Source organism: Pongo abelii, chromosome 12 (assembly GCF_028885655.2).
Source record: "Pongo abelii isolate AG06213 chromosome 12, NHGRI_mPonAbe1-v2.0_pri, whole genome shotgun sequence".
Taxonomy (NCBI): Eukaryota; Metazoa; Chordata; class Mammalia; order Primates; family Hominidae; genus Pongo; species Pongo abelii.
The window spans coordinates 87773398-87797624 of record NC_071997.2 but is presented as its reverse complement, the minus strand read 5'-3'; the positions used below and the strand labels follow the sequence as shown (position 1 = coordinate 87797624).

General features: G+C 42.2%; 1 protein-coding gene across 4 annotated transcripts in view; it reads left to right on the top strand.

Annotated features, from left to right (window-relative positions):
- The window catches only part of CAMKMT (calmodulin-lysine N-methyltransferase), a 417058-nt gene that overhangs the window by 388650 nt on the left and 4181 nt on the right, over nt 1–24227 (top strand). Inside the window, exons 9-10 of one of the 4 annotated variants that reach the window (XM_002812071.5) lie at nt 9955–10018; nt 22243–22374. The exons of 1 other annotated variant lie outside the window; for it this stretch is intronic. In XM_002812071.5, the coding sequence (XP_002812117.3) occupies nt 9955–10018; nt 22243–22374 (196 nt within the window). Of the gene's footprint in view, nt 1–5064; nt 6146–9954; nt 10019–22242; nt 22375–24227 lie in introns of those variants that run through there. 2 more of the 4 variants (XM_009237350.4, XM_054547596.2) reach the window with 2 other exon arrangements.

Below are 24227 nucleotides of genomic sequence, written 5' to 3'. Positions count from 1 at the left end.
ATATGTGTGTGTGTACACACACATACTCCCTGGCAAATAAACATATCTGTGGAATATCTTTGGGGAAATAGCTTTTCTTAAAATATATGTTTGCTATCTAATGTTTTCAGTGTATTCAATTATAATGTTTAATTATACCTAAAACAAAAATTATAAAATTACATTTTATTCTTATGCAAATAATAACATGACAACCTCTGTCAGGTGCCTGCCTTTTCTTTTAAAAATAATTTACATTCAGTATTTTGCCCTCTATTTTAGCCCAATCTACTTATTTGTTAATGAAAGTCTGATCATAAGTTACAAGATAAATATGCATCAGACCTTAATAATTATTTCAACTAATCTTATGTATTTCTTCATGCAATTTGAATAATAATTATTTCAGCTTATGGGAAACATTGACAATTCACAAGTATTTTCCCTGTTGAGTAAGATCTTGTTTGAGGTTTTATCATGATGTTTATTAGGACACTTTAGATTTGAAAACACATTAAGTTCAGATTCTGAAGAAGTTCTGTTATATTGATAAGGCCAATCATAAGATCCAGAACTCAGGGAATACTTTCCCTAGAGGAGAGTTGAATGAAATTTTCAGGAAGTGGGTTTTGTTATTATTATTATTTTAATAAGATTTTCAATGGATAACTTTTCTACAAAAGTCATTGGAATTAGGTTTGCTTTTTTTCTTCGGAAAAAAAAAATACTTCTCCATGAAAAATAAATATTTTGTTCTATTCTTAGCTGAGAGTTTCTAGTTTTTCATAGCCCTTTTAGTCTTTTTGCACCCAATTTCAGAAAATCTTGTTCCAAAAATGGGAGAAACCTGGATTTCTGACTAATCAATGATAATGTGCCTCAATGCTGCAGCCCTCATCTAATCAAAAATAGGGAGCTAAAACCTCACCGTATGATTCGAACAAGTAATTTAGTAAATGCGTTTCCTCACCAAATATGAGAAAGAATCCTCCAGGTTTCATTGCACAGATGAAGATAATGCTGGCAGGATTAGATCAGATTAAGCATGAAAGTCAGATCAGAGAGCAGCAGCAAGAGGGAAGGGGCAGCATCTTCCTGAAGCTTTAGACAAGGGTCACACGTGGATGGGCTCTGATTATATGGGGAAGGCAGGTCTGGCCAAGAGATTTAGAGTTAAATTTGTTCCTTACACAAATATCAAAACAGCCTGGCTTTGTCATACCTTGTGTTATGGACACTCTCACCATGTCATCCTATTTGTACCAGAGGGAAAAGCAGAGGAAGTAAGATTTAAGCTCTTTTCTGATTAATGTTCTCAGGTTAAAAATAGCCACACAACATGTTTGGAAAACATTCTTTTTTCCCTAGCCGACAACAGGGTCACGTACACTGATATACATAATGCATATTCAATTTAAGACTTACATTACACACACATAACATAATATTATATGTATACACACACACATAGATACACATCTTGTAGCTGTGTGAGAATTTATGGCTTCAAATGAACTAAATACACCAAGCTTTATTTTATAAATGGCTTTTCCATGCATGAATTGTTTTTTTTTCTCCCCTGGGTGTTGTAAATGCCAGAATGTCAGCCTGTTTATACTTTCCCATTTGTAAATGTGAAACATTAAGCTACTCTCACTGCGATGCTGATAGTATTTCCAGAAGAAATGCTTTGGTAATGGTCTCTCTTCATATTCGCGGGGATGGGTAAGCTGCCTAGAAACTTAGAAAGTACAGTAATATTTCTAATATGCATGTTGTGCATGTAGCAGTGAAGCACAGTATTCCACGAGTTCTTTATGTCTTGTTGGTGTGGTGTTTCTCTGTAAGAGTTATTGCATGGATGCTTCTTCTAGGGGCAGGCAGGCAGGCAGGCAAACTGTGCTACATATTTTTAAGAATGTCACTGGGGAGGAAAAGAAAGCTCTCTTTAGACACTACCTCCAAGATGAAACCTGAAATCCTCAGTGTCAGGAAGAGGTGCCACACGTAAATAGATCACATTAAGTCTCACACCATCCTTTAGTCATTGTCAGCAATGAGATCTGGATTAGGCCACAGGAATATGAAGCAAGAGTCGGAGTTCAAATATTAGGTACATGGATTAAAATCTTACTGAAGCATTTCCAGCAAGGGTGGCATTGTCTGATTCCCTGAATAGCTAACCAGTGGTACTGCTTGATCCCATTTACATGAAAACAAGCTCTATTCACAAACCTATTCCAAACCCACATTGTGGTTCAAGTAAAATGCACATGATTACAACAAACGGTGATATGTTTATGTTCTTAAATCATTCATATATTCAGATATTTACATTCAAACATTCAAAAACCTGTAGGCAGTGGGGGAAATAACTTATTTCCCAGAAGAGACAGTCTGTTAGTTCACAACTAAATTTAGTAGCTCAACTAGATTATAAAATAAAGAGGCAAACTGTGAAAGCTAGTCATTACTTCACCATTCAGCATTTTTGACAATGAAAAATAGTTTCATGGTTCAACAGTTCCTAAATAACTTGTAAAATGTCAACTTTGAAATAAACAGAAGGAAAAATTGAGGTGCAGCCATACCTGCAAAAGGATGCTATTGACAAACATCAAAATATTAGAATATTTAACCACAGGTGTAGAAAAAAACCTGCCTATTAAGTTCCTCAGTTGACTTGTTTAATGTTGAGTTTAATATAAGGATTCCTTTCTGCTGGAATGCAGTCCAGCCTGGTCCTTGCTGAGTTAGAAGAGTGAGTGATTGTTAATTTTAAGCCTGCCTTTCCAGACTCCTGTTCAATCACGATCTAATCTAAGGGTCTGGAAGTAAGATGTTTTTTATCCAGTGAACGCTTTCATTCAGTGTTTGACGGCCCTCCAGTTTATTGTAGCTCTGCAAAAATAGAAATGACTCTGTGCATTTGAATTCTCAAAAGGCTTAGAAAGCATATCTGAAATGCCACCCATACCCTGACCGGCCCATTGAGCCGGGTATGCAGGACAATCAGCACATCTGTGTGCCTGCAGCCCGAGACTTTGGAAAGAAATAGGGGAAAGTACACTGGCCTGTAGCAACCCACCCCGCTTGCTCCCTCAGCGTTTTTGCACTTGTTATATACTCTAAATTGTTTCTTTTTTTTTTTTTAGTCCTTTTTACTTTACTATAAATGATGAAAAATGTTTGATTTTTAAGCTGATTTTGTGAAAATTTTTTTCCCTCAAAATGGAAATACTGTAGGCTCTAGAATTTGTTTTCTTTCAGATGCTGTGATCATGGACAGCTCCAAATCACAACTCACGGAAGTTTACACCTGAAAATATCTTTAGCCCAAATATAGTCAGCCCTTTCACCTGACACCTGAGAAGACTCAGTCCCAGAGAAAATACATGAATCACCCAAGATTGCTCAACTAAAGGGGTAGAGCCAAGTAAAATTAGAATACGGCATTATTCTGAGCTCTCATAAAAATCAGTTGGTAAATACTGAAAGAGGTCATTCCTTTGCTGAAGTTAAATCTAAAACAGTGACTTTAACTCAGCACATTTCACATTGAAAATTACATAGGGGTCTTCCTTTCTGTGGCTATTGACAGAGAAAAATGTCTCCTTGTTCTCTGCACTAATTAACTTCCCTATGAGAGGAATTACAGATGCTCTGCAGTCTGCATAAAACTCTGATTCTAAGGGAGGTGATGAAAATGGTCTGGCACCTTTCCTTTGTTGGAAAATCTGTGATTCAGATCAATGGAAGAAAGCAAGTGTTGATCCACAAGTGAATTATATAGAGGTGTGTGTCTGTGTGTATGTGTGTGTGCGTGTGTGCCCTTTAATGGTCAAACTAGACTGCCAATGTATTTTGATCAGTAACTGAAGGGAGAGTTAAAGTGGTATCTCCGTCCCCATCACTGACCCACTCAGCCTTTTTTAATAGATCCACTTAAGCTACTGCTGTTCTCTCAGCCCATTAAGACTTATTTAAGGGGTGAATTTTCAGGAGATTATATATCATTCCCTCTAAAACACATTGAAATTGCTCAGATGACATACTCTACAAAGTGTTACAAATTCTGCATCAGAGCTAAGTAGCAAGTGAGCTTACTTGGAATAAAGATCTATTAGAGAACTACAAAGAATTAATTTTGGGAAATTTGATTTGGAGAGATGGAGTAGACAGCATTACCTTTCAAATAAGTGTGTTTGGAATGTGTGCCGTGTGTTAAGCTGTGATGTTAACATCTTTGTCATCCTGACCAACTTTAAGGAGAAATAGCACTTTATAAGGGCATGTTTGAAGCTCAGTTCTTAAGATGCTGTTCATTTTTTTTTCTAACAGTCTTACCAGTTTTAGGATGCACAGATATAAACCGAGTGTGGTCCTTTGCTTAAATGCTGCATGTCCCAACCAGCCAGGTTTCCCGTAGGCCTGGGTGACTGACAGAGATATTTTCCCACAATCATAATCTTCTTTTAAAAATCCAGAATGCTTAATTATTAAAACTCAAGATATTGGGCCAGGCATCATGGCTCATGCCTATGGTCCCAGCACTTTGGGAGGCCGAGGCGGGCAGATCATGAGGTCAGGAGATCGAGACCATCCTGGCTAACACGGTGAAACCCCGTCTCTACTAAAAATAAAAATAAAAATAAATTAGCTGGGCATGGTGGCGGGCGCCTGTAGTCCCAGCTACTCGGGAGGCTGAGGCAGGAGAATGGCATGAACCTGGGAGGCGGAGCTTGCAGTGAGCCAAGATGGCTCAAGATATTATTACCTCACTAAGGAATAAAATAGAGAGTCCTGAAGAGCGAATATTTTAAAGACTTACTTATAGTTTGATTCCTTTCTCATTAATTCTTAATGGTTATTAATTACTGTTTAATATGACTTAATGGCAAATTTGTGTAGCACTTAATTTACATACATTCTGTGCTCCAAGATTTAAGAATGTAGTTTTAGGAAAGATAAAGTCTTTCCATGGGTAATAATCAGGTCATCATGAGTGATGGATGGAATGGGATGAGGTTCCATTCTGGACATGGTTTCTAGCTCATCTGAGGATTCTTTTTCCATTGCTCAAAGTGACCTTCCACAGAAGAACCTTCCATGGAACCTGTGGTGACCAAAGACACTCAAGCAATGACTTTTTGGAAACTTCTTGTAAGCTGCTCTCCTCAGAGGAGAAAATCATCAAATTGGAAGAGAACCAAGTCTGGTGAAACATCCTACCTGAAAGCTGATTCATCCTTGACAGTATCAGTAAAGGAGTGTGTATTACCTACTTTAGGGACATTGAAACTAACACCCTACATAAGCTCCTTGATTCCAAGGACTGTGATGATCTGCCAGTCTGTCCACAAGTAACTGCCAGTCTGTGCGTACGCTGTGCTGGAACTATTAATAGTAAAGCAAAATGAAGACAAAATGGAAGCTCCTTGACGATGGGAACTTTGTCTTATTCATAGCTCATCCCCAGTGCCTAAATTTGCCCTTAGTATATAGTAGATGCTCAACAAACATTTATCAACTAACGTATCTTATTAATTTGATGTCCACATAGTCATATAGGTGGGTGTTTATTGACAAGGAAACTGAGGCTTCACATGAAGTGACCTGCCCAAAGTCACACAGCAGCAACATCAAAGCCAGAGCTCTTTAAAACCCTGAACCAAGTTCCTCCCTTGTCTGAAGTATAGCTCCACGCAGCAGCCCCCTCTGAGCGAGGACAGCAGCCTTCCCACTGACAGCTGATACTCACCCTTAGCTAAAAAGAATGATGCAGGGCCCTAGAGTAGGTGGTACTTACTCTTGCTGTGTGAAGAGACAGGAGGCCAAATCAGAGGGGACTGACCTGCAGCATTAGAAATGGGAGTAGGGGGCCTTACTTAGGCCCCTCATGGAGATGGCTGATGCACAAGGTTGCTGAGTGTTCTAGCTTAAGGTAAGGGACTCACTGTTAGAGAAGAAATTCAAGTTGTGAATGGAACAGTTTTCCATATTACTTTCCAAACAAATGCATTTGAAACGGTGTTATGGGTTAAGAGGTTTCAAAAGTAGTTTTGCTGTCACTGCTTTTTTTTCTCTCTCTCTCTCGAGACAAAGTCTCACTCTGTCACCCAGGCTGGAGTGCAATGGCGCGATCTCGGGTCACTGCAGCCTCCGCCTCCGCCTCCCAGGTTCAAGCAACTCTCCTGCCTCAGCCTCCCGAGTAGCTGGGATTACAGGCACACACCACCATGCCCAGCTAATTTTAGTATTTTTAGTAGAGATGAGATTTCACTATGTTGGTCAGGCTGGTCTTGAACTCCTGACCTCAGATGATCCACCCACCTCGGTCTCCCAAAGTGCTGGGATTACAGGCTTGAGCCACCGTGCCCGGCCTGCTGTCCCTGCTTTTTAAAAAGACATCATTGTCAATTTTTATTAAGTAGAAGACAGTCCTTTTATTTATTTATTGCTTTGCAAAAGACACAGCCTAGAACTGATGGCTCTAAAGCTGAAGATGTATGTCTCATACACTCCTCAAGCCATACGCTATCACTATAGTGACTAACTCTACAGCATGGCTGTTCTTCCCCAGGAATCACCCTTTTCATCTACTATGTCCTCAGCTCTTTTCCAAATGTTATGAGAGAGGCAAAGAAATGCAAAGATGAGGCCAGGCACGGTGGCTCACGCCTATAATCCCAACAATTCGGGAGACTGAGGTGGGCAGATCACCTGAGGTCAGGAGTTTGAGACCAACCTGGCCAACATGGTGAAACCCTGCCTCTACTAAAATACAAAAATTAGCTGGGCATGATGGCGCATGTCTGTAATCCCAGCTACTTGGGAGGCTGAGGCAGGAGAATTGCTTGAACCCAGGAGGTGGAGGTTGCAGTGAGTCAAGATCGTGCCACTGCACTCCAGCCTGGGCAACAGAGTGAGACTCAGTCTCAAAAAACAAAAGAAAAAAAAAAAAAAGAAATGCAGATGCTCTCTGCCTTCAAGAAGCATAGCAGCTGAATGAGAGGACAACAATGAAATGCAGGAACCTGGGAGAACCTCCAAATGCTCTACTTGTTGTGCTGAGCTTGGAAAAGGGAGAGATCACTATGGATGCAAGTAAACAGGGATGGCTTTCTCGACCAACCCCGCCTAACTCTAGTCATCTGATGACCTCCCTCTTTTGCCTAAACCGGTCAGTGCTCTCTTCCGTACATTATTTCATGCTCAGGAGTAATTACAATTAGATGGGAGAGGCAGTACCGAGCAGTGGCTCAGAGCACAGACTCTGAAGCCAATATGGTACAGAGGTGAATCCCAGCCCTGCCGATTAGTAGCTGTGTGACTCCAAACCTCTCTATGCCTCCGTTTCCTTAGCTGTAAAATGTGGACGATAATGATGCTAACAGTAAAAACTACCTCATAGGATAGATGTGAGGATTAAACGAGCTATGAAAAGCTCTTAGAAGGTACCTGTTACCTAGTACTCAGCTCAGTGAGTATTAACTGTTTTGTTATTAAAACATGTGTGTCTCTGCCATTTGTATTTAACATGTGTCCTTGTGCCTGGCTTACCTCCCTATTATACTGTAACCTCCATAAGGACAGGTATAGTGCCCCCTTCTTCCTTATCTCTTTACTGCTTGTATTAGTCCATCTTGTGCTGCTACAAAGGTACATCTGAGGCTAGGTAATTTATAAAGAAATGAGATTTAATTGGCTTACGGTTCTGCAGACTGTACAGGAAGCAGATTGCTGGCATCTGCTTCTGGTGAAGACCTCAGGAAGTTGCCTTATGGCAGAAGGCACAGGGGAAGCAGGCAGTCACATGGTGAGAGGGAAGAAGCAATAGAGAGAAACAGGAGAGGTTCTTTCAACCAACCAGATCTCACATGAGCTCATTACCACAGGGAGTTCACCAAGACAAGGATGAAAGATCCGCCCCCATGACCCAATACCTCCCATTAGGCCCCACCTCCAACATTGGGGATCACATTTCAACACAAGATTTGGAGGGGAGAAACATCCAAACAGTATCACTGCTTTTCGGTGCTGTATATACAATTTGGGCCCCTGGTTTTGGCATCCTGGATATTCCAGTACTGTTCAGATTTCAAAGATTCAGCTGTACTTTCTAAGCTTGGTTATTATGACCTCGGTTCATAGTTACTATGTTGGTGCAAAAGTAATTGCGGTTTTTGCCATTAAAGGTATGGCAAAAACCGCAATTACTTTTGCACTGACATAATATCAGATCATGTATCCCAATATGGGGTTCAGAAAAAAGTCCCTATCAATAGGTATCATTGGCAGCCTCTAGCAGCTTTGCTTTCTCTTGGCAGAGTGCTCTAGCAATGCCCAGGAACCCTTCTGCAGAGGCTGGACAACTCCCCTGGTGTTTGGCAGCCAGCTCTGTTCTGCGTGACTTCAGCACTATATGCTTTCACCTGTCCCCACCCTAACCCCACCCACAGAATCCTTTTCTTGGTTTTAATAAACATCCAGCTGTCTTCATCCATTTTCTGCTGCTATAACAGAATACCACAGATTGGGTCATTGATAAAGAACAGAAATGTACTTCTCACAATTCTGGAGGCTGGTAAATCCAAGATCAAGGCACTGGCAGGTTTGGTGTCTGGTGAGCATCTGGTCTCTTCTGCCAAGATGACACCTAGAATGCTGCATCCTCTGGAGAAGAAGAACACATGTCCTCACATGGCAGAAGGCAGGAGGGCAAAAAGGAGCCAAGCTCCCCACCTCTCAATACTGTTGCATTGGGGATTAAGTCTCCAACACATGAATTTGGGGGAAACATTCAGACCATAGCATCAGGCATGGCCAAGTTAAGTAACTTGCCACCTACTGCCAAGCAACCCAAACTCAAAGGTCTGGGACCTGCAAGTTCAGATAAGGAAACTGTGTCTCAAGCTTCCAAGATAATAACTGGTGAAGACAGAGTCAGACTGACCCAAGCAAAGGGGTGACAGAGCTGCTTGAACAGAAATTCTCTAAAGATCAGGGGTGGAAAATGAAAAATCAAAGTGAACTATAAAAACATGAACCTGGGTTGGGTACAGTGGCATGTGCCTGTAATCCCAGCACTTTGGGAGGTTGAGGCAGGAAGACTGCTTGAGCCCAGTAGTTCAAGACCAGCCCTGGCAACAGAGTGAGACCCTGTCTCTACAAAAAAAAAAAAAAAAGAACTAGCTGGGTATGGTGGTGCACAACTGTAGTCCCAGCTACTTGGGAGGCTGGGGTGGGAGGATTGCTTGAGCCCTGGCATTTGAGGCTGCAGTAACTGGATGACAGTGCAAAATCCTGTCTCAGAAAGAAAAAAAAAAAAAAAAAAGAAAAGAAAAGAAAGAAAGAAAAGAAAAAAAACAAAAAAATCAATGTAGAGGCCCAGAGAGGAAAATCCAAAGTTGCCATGGTCTCTGTGATATATTTTCTGAGCTTGTTCTTTGTTTTTGTAGCTGTTCACTCCTAAGTCAGACGTTGAATCTAACCTCAGTGCTGTTTCTAGTCACTAAACTCTATTACCTCCTGAGATATATTTCATGGTTTGGGTGTCATAGGGCTGGTGGTTTGTTGTCTGAGGGCAGCCATACAGCACCCTTGGTGGGCAGAGGGCCAAGGTCTAAGGGAGACTAGGCTCTAATGACAGGAAGTTGCCAGAGTGCTTCATCTCAACCAGATGGCTACCCCAAACAGCAGTTTGGAAATTGTCCCTGTAACATTAACACATGGCCCAGTCACGTGTGAATCCTGGCCCATTGCATGTTGACAACTTGGCTTTAGTTGGATAACACTGACCACAATATCTTCTCCCCTCCCACCCCCTCCAGTGAGACACTTGAATGGTAGGAAACAATTTCTCTTTTTTAGCGTTGGGTAAACATGTGTAATTAGCCTTGTACTTATCTCCATTAGTATCATTAGACTTGAAAACCCAGTTTAATCTGGATTCTGCTCTCTTCTCAATGTCAGCCTGTTTCTGGACCAGTACAGAGCCAGCCTTGTTGATGCAATAAAGAGATTACTCCAGCCCAGAGTAAGTATGTTTCTATTTTCTCCTGAACGCTGGCTACAGAATAATTAGTCTGTGCACAAAGATGGAGAGAGTAATGGAATGGCAGGATTAATGTCATGTAATACTTTAATACTTATTATGTCCAACTTCAATTGGGTCTTCTGATCTATTAGATTCTTTCCTAATCATAACTAGGAAACTTCTTACCCTTGACCTTCTGATAAGAAACACAGTGGGTAGTAAAATAAATGCAGCCGCTTCAAAGATAGTGTGAGATTATTTTTATCAAAGAATTTCTTGAGTCTTTTCCTTTGATAACAATATCTTCATATTAAAGTTAAAGTATGATATTGAAAGTTTTCTGTTGACTTCTGTCATTTTTAATTCCTTCAATGGCAACCTTTCTCATTGGTTATTTATTTATTGCAAAAGAATACTTTTTTCTTTTTATTTCTGTTTATATTAAAAAAAAGGACTTCAGATGAATCTGTATATTAATAGTTCTTTGCTTTAAAAGGAAGCCATTATTTACATATTATAAACATTAGGTCACAATGAAGCCAAGCATGGCATAAAATATTGTGCACATTTTTACATTTATATATCCATTTGTGCCTGTGAGTAAATTACAGAGTTTGTATCCACTCTTATTTTGTTGGACTGTTAAACTAAGCTAGGAGGTCCTGCAGCCTAAACGGAGAGTTAATATACATCTATTTAAAGTAAGAAAACGAGTTTAAAGCTCATGCATTAAAAAAAAACAAACCTTATAACTATGTAAGACTCTTGCTGTGCCATAGGAATTTAAAATAGGTTAACAGTATTAATATAGTCGAAGATAGGAACGCATATTTATCTGAGAACACTGAAGTGTGTGTGTGTTTCTAAAGTATTTTTTTAAAAAGGTCTACTCTAGTCTTCTGACTCAGTGAGACTTACAGACCAATACCTTTTAACCTTTCTTTTATATCTTTTTCATAACCTTCGGTGGTTCCCAGAGCAATCTGATAATCATCCTTTGCCGTACACTGTTGCTTTTTATTTTGCTATGTCTATGTAGCTCAGAAACTTAAAATAGGTGTCTTGGAGGAGTAGCCATAGCTTTGTAAGTGGTAGTCAGTCCAATTCAATTGGCCTCCTCAGTTCCCCTGTGAAATGGGCAGCAGATCTTGAGGCAAGGAAGGGGCATGTTCCAAGCTATTGATGGCCACTGCATGGTTGAATAGGCCACCCAAGTTGAGGACAGAAGAAGGAATTGTGGGTGTCTGCATCCCCCCACCCCTGTTGGCCTTGAGTGATTCTTGTGGACATTTGCAAGACCAGGATTTTCAAGGGCGGCTCAAGATTCTTGAATATGAAAGCCTCTATGAAAATGTATCATACATAAATATAATGCTTTCAAGGACTCCTGAATCTCACACTGCACAAATAGTACTTCACTCATCACCAATACCCCTTCAAAGCCCATTTGTGGCAAATACTCCATTTTGCAGCAGATTTGCATGATTTACCTAGGATCTATTGTAAATCATTCGCATGATTTACAAAAGAAAAGTGCCCAAGCTATGAATAGACCTAAACGCAGATTAGATTGGAATCCAGCAGCTCTTCTGTACCCTCTAATAAACCCTGAACACACTCCCTCCGTCTGAATCATGGCCACACGCAGCAGCTCCCTCTGAGCAAGGACAGCAGTCCTCCTGCTGACAGCTGATACTCACCCTTAGCCTAGAGAAAGGTGAGGCAGGGCCCTAGGGGAGGTGGCACTTACTCCTGCTATGAGAGGAACAGGGAGGCCAAGTCAGAGGGGCTCACACTAACCTGTAGCATTAGAATGGCAGTGGGGGGGCCTCACTTAGGCCCCTCTTGGAATGTCTCATACCCAAGGCTGCCAGCTATTCTAGCCTAAAGTGTAAGGAGCCCACCATCAGAGGGGAAATCCCAGTTGTGGATGGCACATGGACTTACTGAAATTACCACCCAGGAACCTCATCCCCATCAAGAGGTCTGGGGAGGTAGGCATTTGTCCTCCCTGAGCCTCCACCCAGATGGACCACAGAAGGACCATGTGGGCTTGCCAGTGAAGAGCCCAGTCCCACATCCTGTGTTGATGGGCTAGGAGGCTGTCCAGAGCATGGGAGCAACCAGTAGAAAACTGGACTTTTCTTCTTAGCTCTCAGGGCTGCCTGTTTGGCTTCTGGAGGACCTCCCCCTCTGAGTATATAGTCCAAGACTAAGAAAATGGTCAAGGTTTTATTCCATTACAATTAGAGCTGGTTTTAGTGTTCTCCTGAGCCCAGACAACTCTTCCATGGTTTTGTGGCCCAGAGGCTGAAGGTGTCACAAGAAGCCCACAAAGATGGCTGGGCACAGTGGCTCACACCTGTAATCCCAGCACTTTGGGAGGCTGAGGCGGGCGGATCACAAGGTCAGGAGATCGAGACAATCCTGGCTAATATGGTGAAACCCCGTCTCTACTAAAAATACAAAAAAATTAGCCGGGCGTGGTGGCGGGCACCTGTAGTCCTAGCTACTCGGGAGGCTGAGGCAGGAGAATGGCGTGAACCCGGGAGGCGGAGCTTGCAGTGAGCCGAGATCGTGTCACTGCATTCCGGCCTGGGCGACAGAGTGAGACTCTGTCTCAAAAAAAAAAAAAAAAAAGCCCACAAAGAAACAACACGGGGGCTACATGGTGGATCCTGAGTTCTTGATGATTCAGTGCAAGATACAGCAAGTTCTCCGTGCACTTCCAGCAAATGCAAACACTGCACTTCCAGCAAATGCTTCAAGTTCATAGTGTGGCCCCAGTTTCTGAAGGTCTAGTGTAGTGGGTGGAAAGAGTCAGAAAAATCTGCATACAAACCCCAAGTCTACATTAACTACCTTGTCTCTCTGAGCCTGCATTTCCTTACGTGTCAAAAGGCAAGACTAGTGCCCACCTTGGGGGTTGGTGTGAAATATTTACATATGTATAAATCCTTGGTCTGTGCCTGGCTTACAGGAGGTGCTCCTTAAGGGGAGCTGCTTCTCTTTTATTGCTGTAGAACTTATCAAGGTTAATCCACATGAGATGTTTATCCAGGAGGATGCTGGCTTGGCTGATGGGACACCTGAGTTCCAGGTCCAGTGTGGCCCTAACAGGCTCTGGAATCACCTCTTGCTCCATTCTCCCCAAAGAGGGGAAATGAGGGAGTTCACCCGTGCTCTCATAGAGTTCTATCAGCTCTGAAATCCTACATTCTCCTCGCAGAGAGAAGGTATACATGGGCTGTGGAGGAAGAAAGCTTAGGCCCAAATCTGGTCTCTGCCATTGACTGAATTAATGTCTGGAAGCCTCAGTTTCTCATCTGTAAAATTGGGAGTGAAAAAGCTGATGCACTGTAATCCACATGATTGGCTCTGAGTATCTATTCGAGGCTAGCTCTGGTTACTTTGGTAAATACAGACTATGGGGGCTTTTTTTTTTTTTTTTTTGAGATAGAGTCTCACTCTGTTGCCCAGGCTGGAGTGCAGTGGCGCAATCTCGGCTTATTGCAAACTCCACCTCCCAGGTTCAAGCGATTCTCCTGCCTGAGCCTCCTGAGTAGCTGGGATTACAGACACGCACCACCATGCTAGCTAATTTTTATATTTTTGGTAGAGATGGGGTTTCACCTATGTTGATCACGCTGGTCTCGAACTCCTGACCTTGTGATCCGCCCCCCTTGGCCTCCCAAAGTGCTGGGATTACAGGCATGAGCCACCATGCCCGGCCTTATGGGGGCCTTTTTCCGAGCATTTTCCTGGAGAAATGCTGGTGGGAGGGGAAGACATGATTTTCTTGACCTGGACTTTGAGAATTTCTGCACATAATTGGCACATTGCATCTCCCCTGCACATGTATCCTGAACACCTGTAGGAGGCCCTGTACTGGTTCTGGGAGGATTGTCTACCTGGACGAAGATGACACTTTACTATAGACAGTCCCCACCGAGTGGGGGAGAGTACTCCACATTGGCAAGACAGAAGTAACTGCAAAATGAAGGTTCAAGTGTCAAGCTGTGGGAACAAATGAATTCTGCCATTTAGGGGAGTATGGTTGATTTCTACCTTGAGCAAATCAGTTGTCTGGAGTCAGAGGGTCCAGAAGCAAAGAAAGTAGATGGAGAGGAGGAGTTTCCCTGCCTTTCATTTTCTATACTGGAGCTATGAATGAAGAGAGATCCCCAGAGAGAGCTTAGCCACCAGGGTAGGCTCTTCGCTTGGCCCAGGGGTGATGTCGGATCCCAGGCTGAGCTTAGATTCTCAACCAAACAGGCACCTGTGCCTGAAAAGTCTTTACAGGAGGCCCCAAATTTTAGCAGGGAATATTTGTTACCACCCGAAACGCAGACTTTCCTCAACCTGCTGGTCTAAAGAAACTGTAAAGATAGTTAACTCCTGTCGTAACACTACAAGGGACTCTCCAGCAAACTTCATAGATGAAAACAATAGAATAGGTATGAAAAAGGAATGAAATCAGCATATTTTACCCATTCCAAGAAGCAATGCTCCCCTCAACCCCCCCCACTCACTTTTCCCTCTGGTGAGTGGCTTCTTGTTGCTGATGATTGATAGGGTGACTCACTGTCATTGTATTCCTTAAAAGTCCATGACAACAGCAGTGTCCAGTATCAGAGGACCCAAATGTAATTTAAAATACAAGCACAGCAGCCTGCAAGTTGAACTTTCATCCAGAAATGACAACCAACAAATGGTATCTACTAATATTCCTCTGAAATGACTTTGGGTACAGGGATGGGAGCCAAGCCAACCAGACAGCGTGAGTTTACTCAGGACCAGAGGATAGAATATTGACAGTAATCCAGCTTGTTACCACTGCTAACCAACTGTCAAGAATTCAGAAATATCACTGTGGAATTCACTTACCCTTCTTCAGAAATTGGCCCTACCCGACCACCAGATTCCCAGAGTCCTGCCTATCTCCAAGGTGTGCTATAAATGTAAATCATAAACTCTTATATTATAAAAGCAATTTTTTTGGGGGGAGGACAGGGTCTCACTCGGTCACCAGGCTGGAGTGCAGTAGCACCATCACTACTCACTGCAGCCATGAACTCCTGGACTCAGGTGATCCTCCTGCCTCAGCCTCTCAAATAGCTAGGACTACAGGCATGCACCACCATGCCTGGCTAATTTTTGTATTTTTAGAGATGGGCCTTTGCCATGTTGCCGAGGCTGGTCTTGAACTCCTGGGCTCAAGCGATCCTCCTCCTTGGCCTCCCAAAGTGCTGGGATGACAGGCATGAGCCACTATGCCCAGCCAAGTTCTTTTTGCTGAGATACTTTCTCATCTTTTTTTTTTTTAAAAATCTAACATCTCTGCCCACTTCTGTACAAACTTCTTTGTTTGCTTGTTTCAGGGAAATTGCCTTGTGTATGTGGGATTAGTACCATGAACTGAAATGGTGCTGAGACACTTGGGTTCTTATCTGCTTACTAAGTCAGAGACCCAGCGACTCCTCACCAGTGCTTGGGGAGAAGTTAGCTCCTACAGTTGTAGGATTGCCCTTGACACAAGGGTTGTAGCTTATAGAGAGTCCTCAGATGGTTTTAAGACCCTCAGTGCAGGGGCCCAGCCCTGAGAAGTCCTTTTCTAATATCTACCCAGATGCTGTTCAGCACATACAGTAATGTGTGCTTAGCAGAGAATACCAAGACATGAGGTGGAATCTCTGCCCCCAAAGACGTTGCAGTCTGGTTGTGGAGACGTAACATACACACAGGTAGAACTATAGCAGACAATGTAAAATACAGCCCAGTGCTATTTTTATTTGTTTTGTGAATCTTTCGAATTTACGCCTTCAATAGAATGAGAGATACTCATTCTATTGAGTACTGGACTCTGTCCTGATTCAGCAAACATTTGTTGAGCAACTGCTGTCTGCTTGGCACTGACGCCATTCCTATGCGCAGAGGAATGTGGGCTAGGAGAATGAATATGCACTAGGAGCACTGTGGGAATCTCAGTTTAGCAGGACAGATGAACACATGAACTCCCAGGAATTACAGTGCAATATGGTGGGTGCCAGGAAAGAGGTACCAGGAGAAAGCACCAAGAGTGACTGCCTGAGGAAGGTTTCCCTAGAGGCAGTGGTGTCTGACTTTGGTCTTAAATAGTAAGAAGGGCACTTTGAGTGTGTGGAGTAAGAAAAATCATGATGTGTTTTGGGATCAACAAGAAGTTTGCTCTGGCTGGAGTGTGAGAGTGTCTGTGGTTTTGAGGTTAGGGTTGGGGAAGGGCAGGAAGATGAAGTTAAAGAGTTATGAATGGCCATCGAGACCATCCTGGCTAACACAGTGAAACCCCGTCTCTACTAAAAAATACAAAAAATTAGCCAGGCATGGTGGCAGGCGCCCATAGTCTCAGCTACTCAGGAGGCTGAGGCAGGAGAATGGTGTGAACCCGGGAGGTGGAGCTTGCAGTGAGCGGAGATTGCACCACTGCACTCCAGACTGGGCAACAGAGCGAGACTCCATCTCAAAAAAAAAAAAAAAAAAAGAGTTATGAATGGCCAAGAACATTGTGATGAAGAGACCAGGCTCTACTGTATGGGTAATGGAGAGCCATTGAAAGTTTTTGAGCAGTGCTGTGGTCAGGTGTACCTTCTAGAAAGATCACTCTGCTCATAGCATAAATGGTAGATTGGAGTAAGGGAGAGCTTGAAAGCAATGAAGCTCCTCAGAGGTCCAGTGTGGACCAATATCCACCTGGAATCATCCATTTAGGAGCTAGTGAAGACCTGAAAATGGAGAAGAGGACAATGAATGGATATTCACTGAGCGTTCCACTCAGCAAACATTTATTGAGTGCCTCTCAGATGCCAGTCACTGTGCCAGGCCCCGGGGATAGAGTTAGATATGACCTAACCCTACCCTGGAGGGGCTCACAGTCTAGAGACAAGCAAGAGACAATCACCTGGTGGTGTGTGATTGGCACAGCAGAGGTGTGGGCAACCCTTGGGGGCAGGGAGTGGAGGTGGCCAACTGGGGAGGAGGCACAGTATGGAGGCCAGAGAAGTCAGCAAAGGCATCACAAGGGCAGGGAGTCTAACCTGGGTGCTGAGGGATGAGTAAGAGTAACCAGGCAGACAGAGAACTGGAGGTGAGAGAGGCATTCCACCCAAGGGGAGCATGTGCATGTTTGAATGCACAGGATACATAAAAGAACAGATGGGGGATGTGATGAGGTTGGCCTGACTAGAGCCCAAGATGTGTGTGAGGGAGTAGCAGGAGACCAGGCTGCGATAAAGGCATGGGGCCGGTCACGTGGGGCTTTGCCTGCCATCCCAAGAAGGTGGGACCTAAGTCAAGGTTTTCAAACCCTGTTTAAATGGCAGAATGCTTTGGTCAAACCTTTTTAGCCAGCACCCCAATTACAAAACAGATAAAAATGATGCAGCTTTAGTTAAACTAAATGTGAGACTGGTACTTCCTCTGTCTTGGTCTTCCTCTTATCCCTCCAGGCCACCCCTGAAGCAGTTCAGAACACAGTTTGAGAACCACCTGCAGTAAGTGACAGTGATGCAGGTAGGGAGATGTGGCACTGAGAGGTCTTGAAGGGCAATGCCATGGTTCCCAAGTTTCCAGCTTTATTTCAAAAGTGACAGATACGGAAGTGCTTGGTACCTAAGAGGTACTCAGTTTGCATATCTGAGTGTATGTGTGTGTGTGTGCTGCATTTGATGGGTCCTTCCCTGGGAAGGGTAGGGGTTAGCAGTCAAGAATATTGAGTTATATTTTGGACAAAATGGATTAAAGGTATTTTCAGAATACCCACATGCAGAGATGTAGTAGGCACTTGAAAATGTAGGTGTGAGCCCTGGGCAATGGTGAAAGCTATAGTTACAGACTTGGGAGTTATTGGTGTATAAGTGATAGCTGAAGCCATGGACATCAGTACAATTGCCTAGAATTAGATGGAACGTGATGAAAAAGTAGGCAGAGCCCTGAGGACCACTGACAATTAAAAGACAGGTCAGAGAAGAGAAGCTACAAAAGGAGACAGAGACTGAGAGAGATGCCAGGAGAGGAAGCAAGTGAAGTCTGCATTTCAGAAACCAGGTAAAGAAAATAGGCTGGACACAGTGGCTCACATCTGTAATCCCAACACTTTGGGAGACCAAGGTGGGAGGATCGCTTGAGGCCAAGAGTTCAAGAGCAGCCTGGGCAGCATAACAAGACCTCATCTTTATAAACGACAACAAAGAAATAGAAAATAAGCATAAACTTAAACATAGAATTGGTATTTAATAGTTTGGTTGCTTGGAAATGAAAAAGGAATAAACTAAATGTGAGAATAGTGCTTCCTCTGTCTTGGTCTCCCTCCCCTAATGCATTTTATTGGCATAGCATATTCCTTTTAAAATAAATCTGAAGCTGGGGGAAGGGGAGAGGGATAGCATTAGGAGATATACCTAATGTTAAATGACAAGTTAATGGGTGCAGCACACCAACATGGCACATGTATACATATGTAACAAACCTGCACGTTGTGCACATGTACCCTAAAACTTAAAGTATAATAAAAAATAAATAAATAAAATAAAATAAAATAAATCTGAAGCATACCAATTTTTTCCAGAAGTACACTCCCTTTAATGTATAAGTATAGATTAGTCTAGCAAAATAACAACAACTGAGCTCATGAGGTAAACAGTATCACTATGGTTTAGTGGAACTTCTCCCTCTCCAGGAATAAATAATTCTCTTAAATTTCCGCTCATCAGTCAAAGTGTTACATTCAGTTGAGTATTCATTCTGAGTTTAAAATAATTCTGCAACGGAATGCTTAGAAAGTTGTGCTTTGGCAAATTGAAAATAATTTTTCTAAAGTGATGGGCTAATTTGAAATCCATATTCCTTTTCTTGTTTTGATTTGTGCAGCTGAAATTGTAAAGCATATTCCTCTGATTGTACTGTTCCACCTGTAATGTGTTCTCTCCCCTGGGGATACTGGGGTCTTCTAAAACCATTCATTATGGGGAGGGGAGATGCTGGCACTCAGTAGGGCTCAGTGAATGAATGGATGATGGGCTATTTTCCATCCTAACTATTAATCCACATCTCAAAAGTGTCTGTATTCAATGAACTGAAAAAGAAAACAAAACTCCTAAGTAGTTAGAGATGAAAACTACTGCCCAGTCTTTCTCTTTCTCGTGGGTACAGTGTTGTGCACAGAATGCTGCTCTCTAAAACCCCATCATAGCAGCTGACTCTGTAAAAGCTTTTCGGGAAAATCTTTTCAAAGGAATAAGCAATAGAACATGGCTTTTGAATTCCCAAAGACTCAAATTCTTTAGATTACTCAACTTCTGGATTTAGTTTATTGTCTCATCAAATATTGACTGAATGCTTACTATGTGCTAGGCACTGAGAAAATGTAGTGAATAAAACATTAGAAGATCCTGTTGTCATGGAGTATGCATTCCAGCCAGAGAAGACAGGGCAATAACAAACAAGGATACAATGTGTGTCCCTGGTGGTAAGTGCTAAGAACAAAAATAAGCCCAGCGAGGGATTGGAGAGTGATGGGGCAAGGGCTGCGTTCTAAACAGGGTGGCTAGGGAAGGACACGTAAACTGAGAGCTGAAGGAGGAAAGGGATGTTTAGGCAGAGAGTGCTGTCACATGCTTAGCTGCTGTCCCTTACAGCTTACCCCAACCAGGGCATGTGGAGATGCATTGCTTTGTCAATGCAAGGATCAGCCCAACCTAGAAATCTGTAGCCTTGTGAACATGAAGATATGCAGCTTAGATAATAGCTATTAAAAACCAACTCTTCAAGTGTTACTGTGAGACAATTTTTTGCGGGTGACTTTTAAATAAAACAGCTTCCATTATTCAAAAATCCAGAATGGCAACCAGCTCTTAGAAATGACTAAAATGACCTACCAGCATTCCCTGTTGTTTTTTTTTTTTTTTCTAATGGAGACTTTTGCTGTCCTGCTGAGACCATGTATTATATCTAGTTTCACATAAAAATGAATTTTTGCGGCTAAGTTTGAAAACTGCCTGAAAATAGCAATTAATATTGAAAAAGCTGACAGAACCGTAAGTATAGTGGCATGATTGGTGCTGCTATAATTATGTGCCTGAGTGTGTACAGGCCGATGTAAACACAGTATGAAAACACACTTGATGCCCAGGACAGTGTAGCCACGTATTTTCTTACAGGTAAGTGAGGGCGAAGGGGAGAGGGAGAGAGAATTGATAGCATTTTTAGAGCACTGTTAGGTGGTGTAGATCTTTCTAATCTTACGTCAGTATAATCTTTCTAATTATTTTCACATTCTGCATTTGATCCTCACAATTTGTGGGGGTGAATAAGGCAGGGCAGGCTTTGTTATTCCCATTTGATGGATGAGAAAACTCAGTGGATCAGCGAGGATGGTTTAAGGTTCTTATCTACAAAATGGAGAGATTGGACTGCATTATTTCCAAGCTTCCCTCTAACTCAAAAGTTCTATGATTATTTTCTGATTGTCCTGAGGTGACACAGCTGTTTAATGGTGGAGACTCCCCTTAAGTCCAGAGTCCTTTCTGCCACAGTTCCTTCTTATATTCTTCAAATTCTTCACTGTATGTTTAATCATCTGGAAAATGCAATGTCTACTGTACAGGGTTGTTGAGAAGATCGCTGAGGGGATTAAAGGCAGGATTTGTGAAGCACCTAGCACAGTGGTAGCTATCATTATCATTGTCATCACTGTTACTAATAAGGAGACATGTAGCGTAGTGGAGAGAGCATCAGTGCTGGGGCTTCTGATCATTCACTGACAGAGTTGATAATACCTACAACATAGGGTGGTTTAAAGACTAAAGGAGGGTTGGGCACGGTGGCTCATGCCTGTAATCCCAGCACTTTGGGAGGCCAAGGTGGGAGGACCACCTGAGGTCAGGAGTTCGAGACCAGCCTGGTCAACATGGCAAAACCCCATCTCTACTAAAAATACAAAAAAAATCAGCCAGGCATGGTGGACTGTGCCTGTAATTCCAGCTACTTGGGAGGCTGAGGCAAGAGAATCGCTTGAACCCAGGAGGCAGAGGTTCCAGTGAACTGAGATCGTACCACTGCACTCCAGCCTGGGTGACAGAGTGGGACTCTGTCTCAAAAAAAAAGTCTAAAGGAGATGATGTTTATATGAATGCCTAGCCCAGTGTCTGACTACCAGGTGCTCAAGAAATGGCTGGCTGGTGTGAATGATAAACCACCCTTCATAAGAAACTCAGATATATTTTCATGATTCCCTCAAAACCTAAAGAGGCATTTCACAGAGGTGAAGTGTAACCTTGAGAGTAATAGAAGCATATAGCCATCTTTATTTAAAAAAAAAAAGAAGAAGATTCTGAAGTTTGGCCATTCTGTACACACCTGAGAGGGAGGAAAAATCCACATGCATCCAATAGTTAACAAATGGTCATTGTGAAGTTTCATGTCAGATGGTCTTCTGAAATCCAGTACATACTTTATTCAGGTCCTCCCGTTCTCCCCACTGCAACAATCACATAAGATTGTGTGAATTATTTAGAAAAGCCTGTTTACCCTCATTATACCACTTTCTTTGAAAAGCAATCATGTGAATACTATGAGGAACTGCTTTGCTATAGTGATGACCATTATGAGGGATTCAATAAAGTTGGAAACCAAGATCCTGGAGCCTATATCTGACAGCGTGGTCACAGAAAAGGCTAGGGGCCGGACTGAAATATGAAAACTCTCCAAGAGGAATTGTCTCTATGAAGGATTTCTTGGTACTGAATTTTCAGGGCGCAAAAAACTAACAGATGTAAGCATCTGTTGTCACATGCCCCGGGACTGTGTTGGGGAAGTGTTGGCAGGTGCTAAGGAGTCACAAGGTGAATGGCACTGCCCTGGACAAGTTACTCTAAAATCTAGTCAATGGCTTAACCCATTGGACCTGAGACAATGCATATCGTTCAGAACACCAGCTTTCAACCACATTTTGTTTTTTATAAGTATTATTTGAAAAAGATATAACACAGCAACTGGCCATTTGGATGTGAAATCGATTCTTATCTCTCCTGGAAATTATTCTCACTGTGAATGTCCATCCTGCATAGACATCTCAAAAACAATCGAGTTTTTCTACTTGAGAGCAGTACATTAAATACTTTGACCAATGTCTGTTATGTTTGGTTACCTTCCGGTTTTAAAATGTGTGAATTTCCTTTTTACTGTTCTAGGGGAAAGCAATGGTATTTGCCCCACGCCGAGGGAATACTTTAAACCAGTTTTGCAATCTAGCTGAAAAAGCTGGTTTCTCTATCCAAAGACATGAAAATTATGATGAACACATTTCAAACTTCCACTCCAAGGTTGGTTTTCTGCTTGTGTTAGATAACACTTTAATCCGCATTGCATTTTGAAGAGATCATGGTCTTTTTGGCAGGTAACCTAAATATTTGATTAAAGTACTCCTCAGGTGTGTTGCTTCTGAACAGCTATTTGTATCTGATTATTTTGTGTGGTAAAGCCATCTTTTATCTTTGCATGTCTAGAAGGATTTTACAGAAACCATTCCTGTTTACTCTTTTCTCTGAAACAAACTAATCTTTTCATTCATAATAGACTAATTTGTAGGATGCAAGGGGAGGTGGCATAGAATGAATGATAAACATGCATTTATATTTTAATGAAAAACCTTCAGCTTTTAAGTAGGTTAAATGCTTAGCCGCACTGAAATAAATAGAAGGTGAATGTCTAATTGTATCATGTTGGACTGTAAATCTTTATCTTTGCTTGCTTTATAGCTGGGTCAGTTGGCAGTTTGAGACTGTTAAATCTCATACAGAATTTCACAGTTGTGGGGTTATATGTCAGATCGAGGCGCTACAAGATTTAGGTCAAAAGCACTTATCTGAGAGTGATTTCTAAGCCTGCTTACATAAAGCAATGTTATCAGCCTTTTTATTATTTATAGGTATAGAGCAATATAGGACACTGAGAGGCGAGTGTTTCACTGAAAACTTTTTAGGATTCTCATGTTTGCTAGTAGTACATGTCACAGTGACTAGTATAACATGTATTATTTCAGTAATTTTGTGCCCTACAGAAATCTCCCTTCACTGAGCTAGTCTGACCTTGGCAAGAGACTTTAACTTGTCATGATTTCACAAGTTGTAACTGCAGAAAAATAAAGGCCCAAGCTTAATTTTCTTCTGGGACAATGTGAACAGCATCCTTTATTACCCAGGACTATAATATAATGTAGAAGTGTGTTGGCTTTTGGAAAAATGTATGCAAAATTAATCTGATCTTCCAAGCAAGAGAAAGAAATTCTCACTTTCTGGAAATGAATTTATTTATTTAAATCTTTAAGGTTCCATTTAGCCTCTGGGGGAAAAATGGTGCTTTGTGAACTGAAAGAGTTAAATCGCGTCCTCTCACTGGTGGAGTCAGGCCCATTGCTCACAATCAGAAAATAAAAACAGGATGGTATGTGATTCAGATCTTACCAGCCTCTCTAGAATGATGTTTTCCCCTTTTCAATCCCTCCCCCTAAAAAAAAAGCGGGGCTTTACCTGGTAGGAAAAGGGTCCCTCCTGGCTCCCTGGACTCCTCCACCCCAAGAAATAATGTGGCTTTCTCTCCAGGGTCGGGTTGGAACTACAAGGATCAGCTGACAGCTGCTTCAATGTCGTGCCATTCACTTTCCCCCTAGAACAACAAATGCTTTTAGTTTCCCAGTGACAGCTCAGGAGAGCAAAGGCGTGGGTTTCTCCACCAGCAAAGATGTTCAGCATTGTGCCTGATACCCTCTGTCTCCTCCCTGAAAGATCTGAGGAGTGTTGGGACATGCCAGGCATGCCCACCTCTCCTTTGTCTAGAATTTTAGAGTGTTAGCGCCTGGTGGCCAGCACACCTCCTCTTTTTATTTCCAACGTTGTACACTACCCTGCTAAGCAAAGCACATAAATAAGTGGCCTTATTTTTTCTCTGGTCATAATTGCTGAAAAGTCGAATTCACAGTTTGCTGACATTGGTACATTGGACTAAGAAATAGTTCTCTTCATTGTTGGGGGTGGGGAGAGTGTAGAACCCTAGAAGAATATTCTGCAGAGTTGGCACATCCTGGATAAAAGGTACAAAGGGGCGCCCATTATATATATATATATATATATATATATATATATATATATATATATATAAAATTTAATAATGAGAGCGA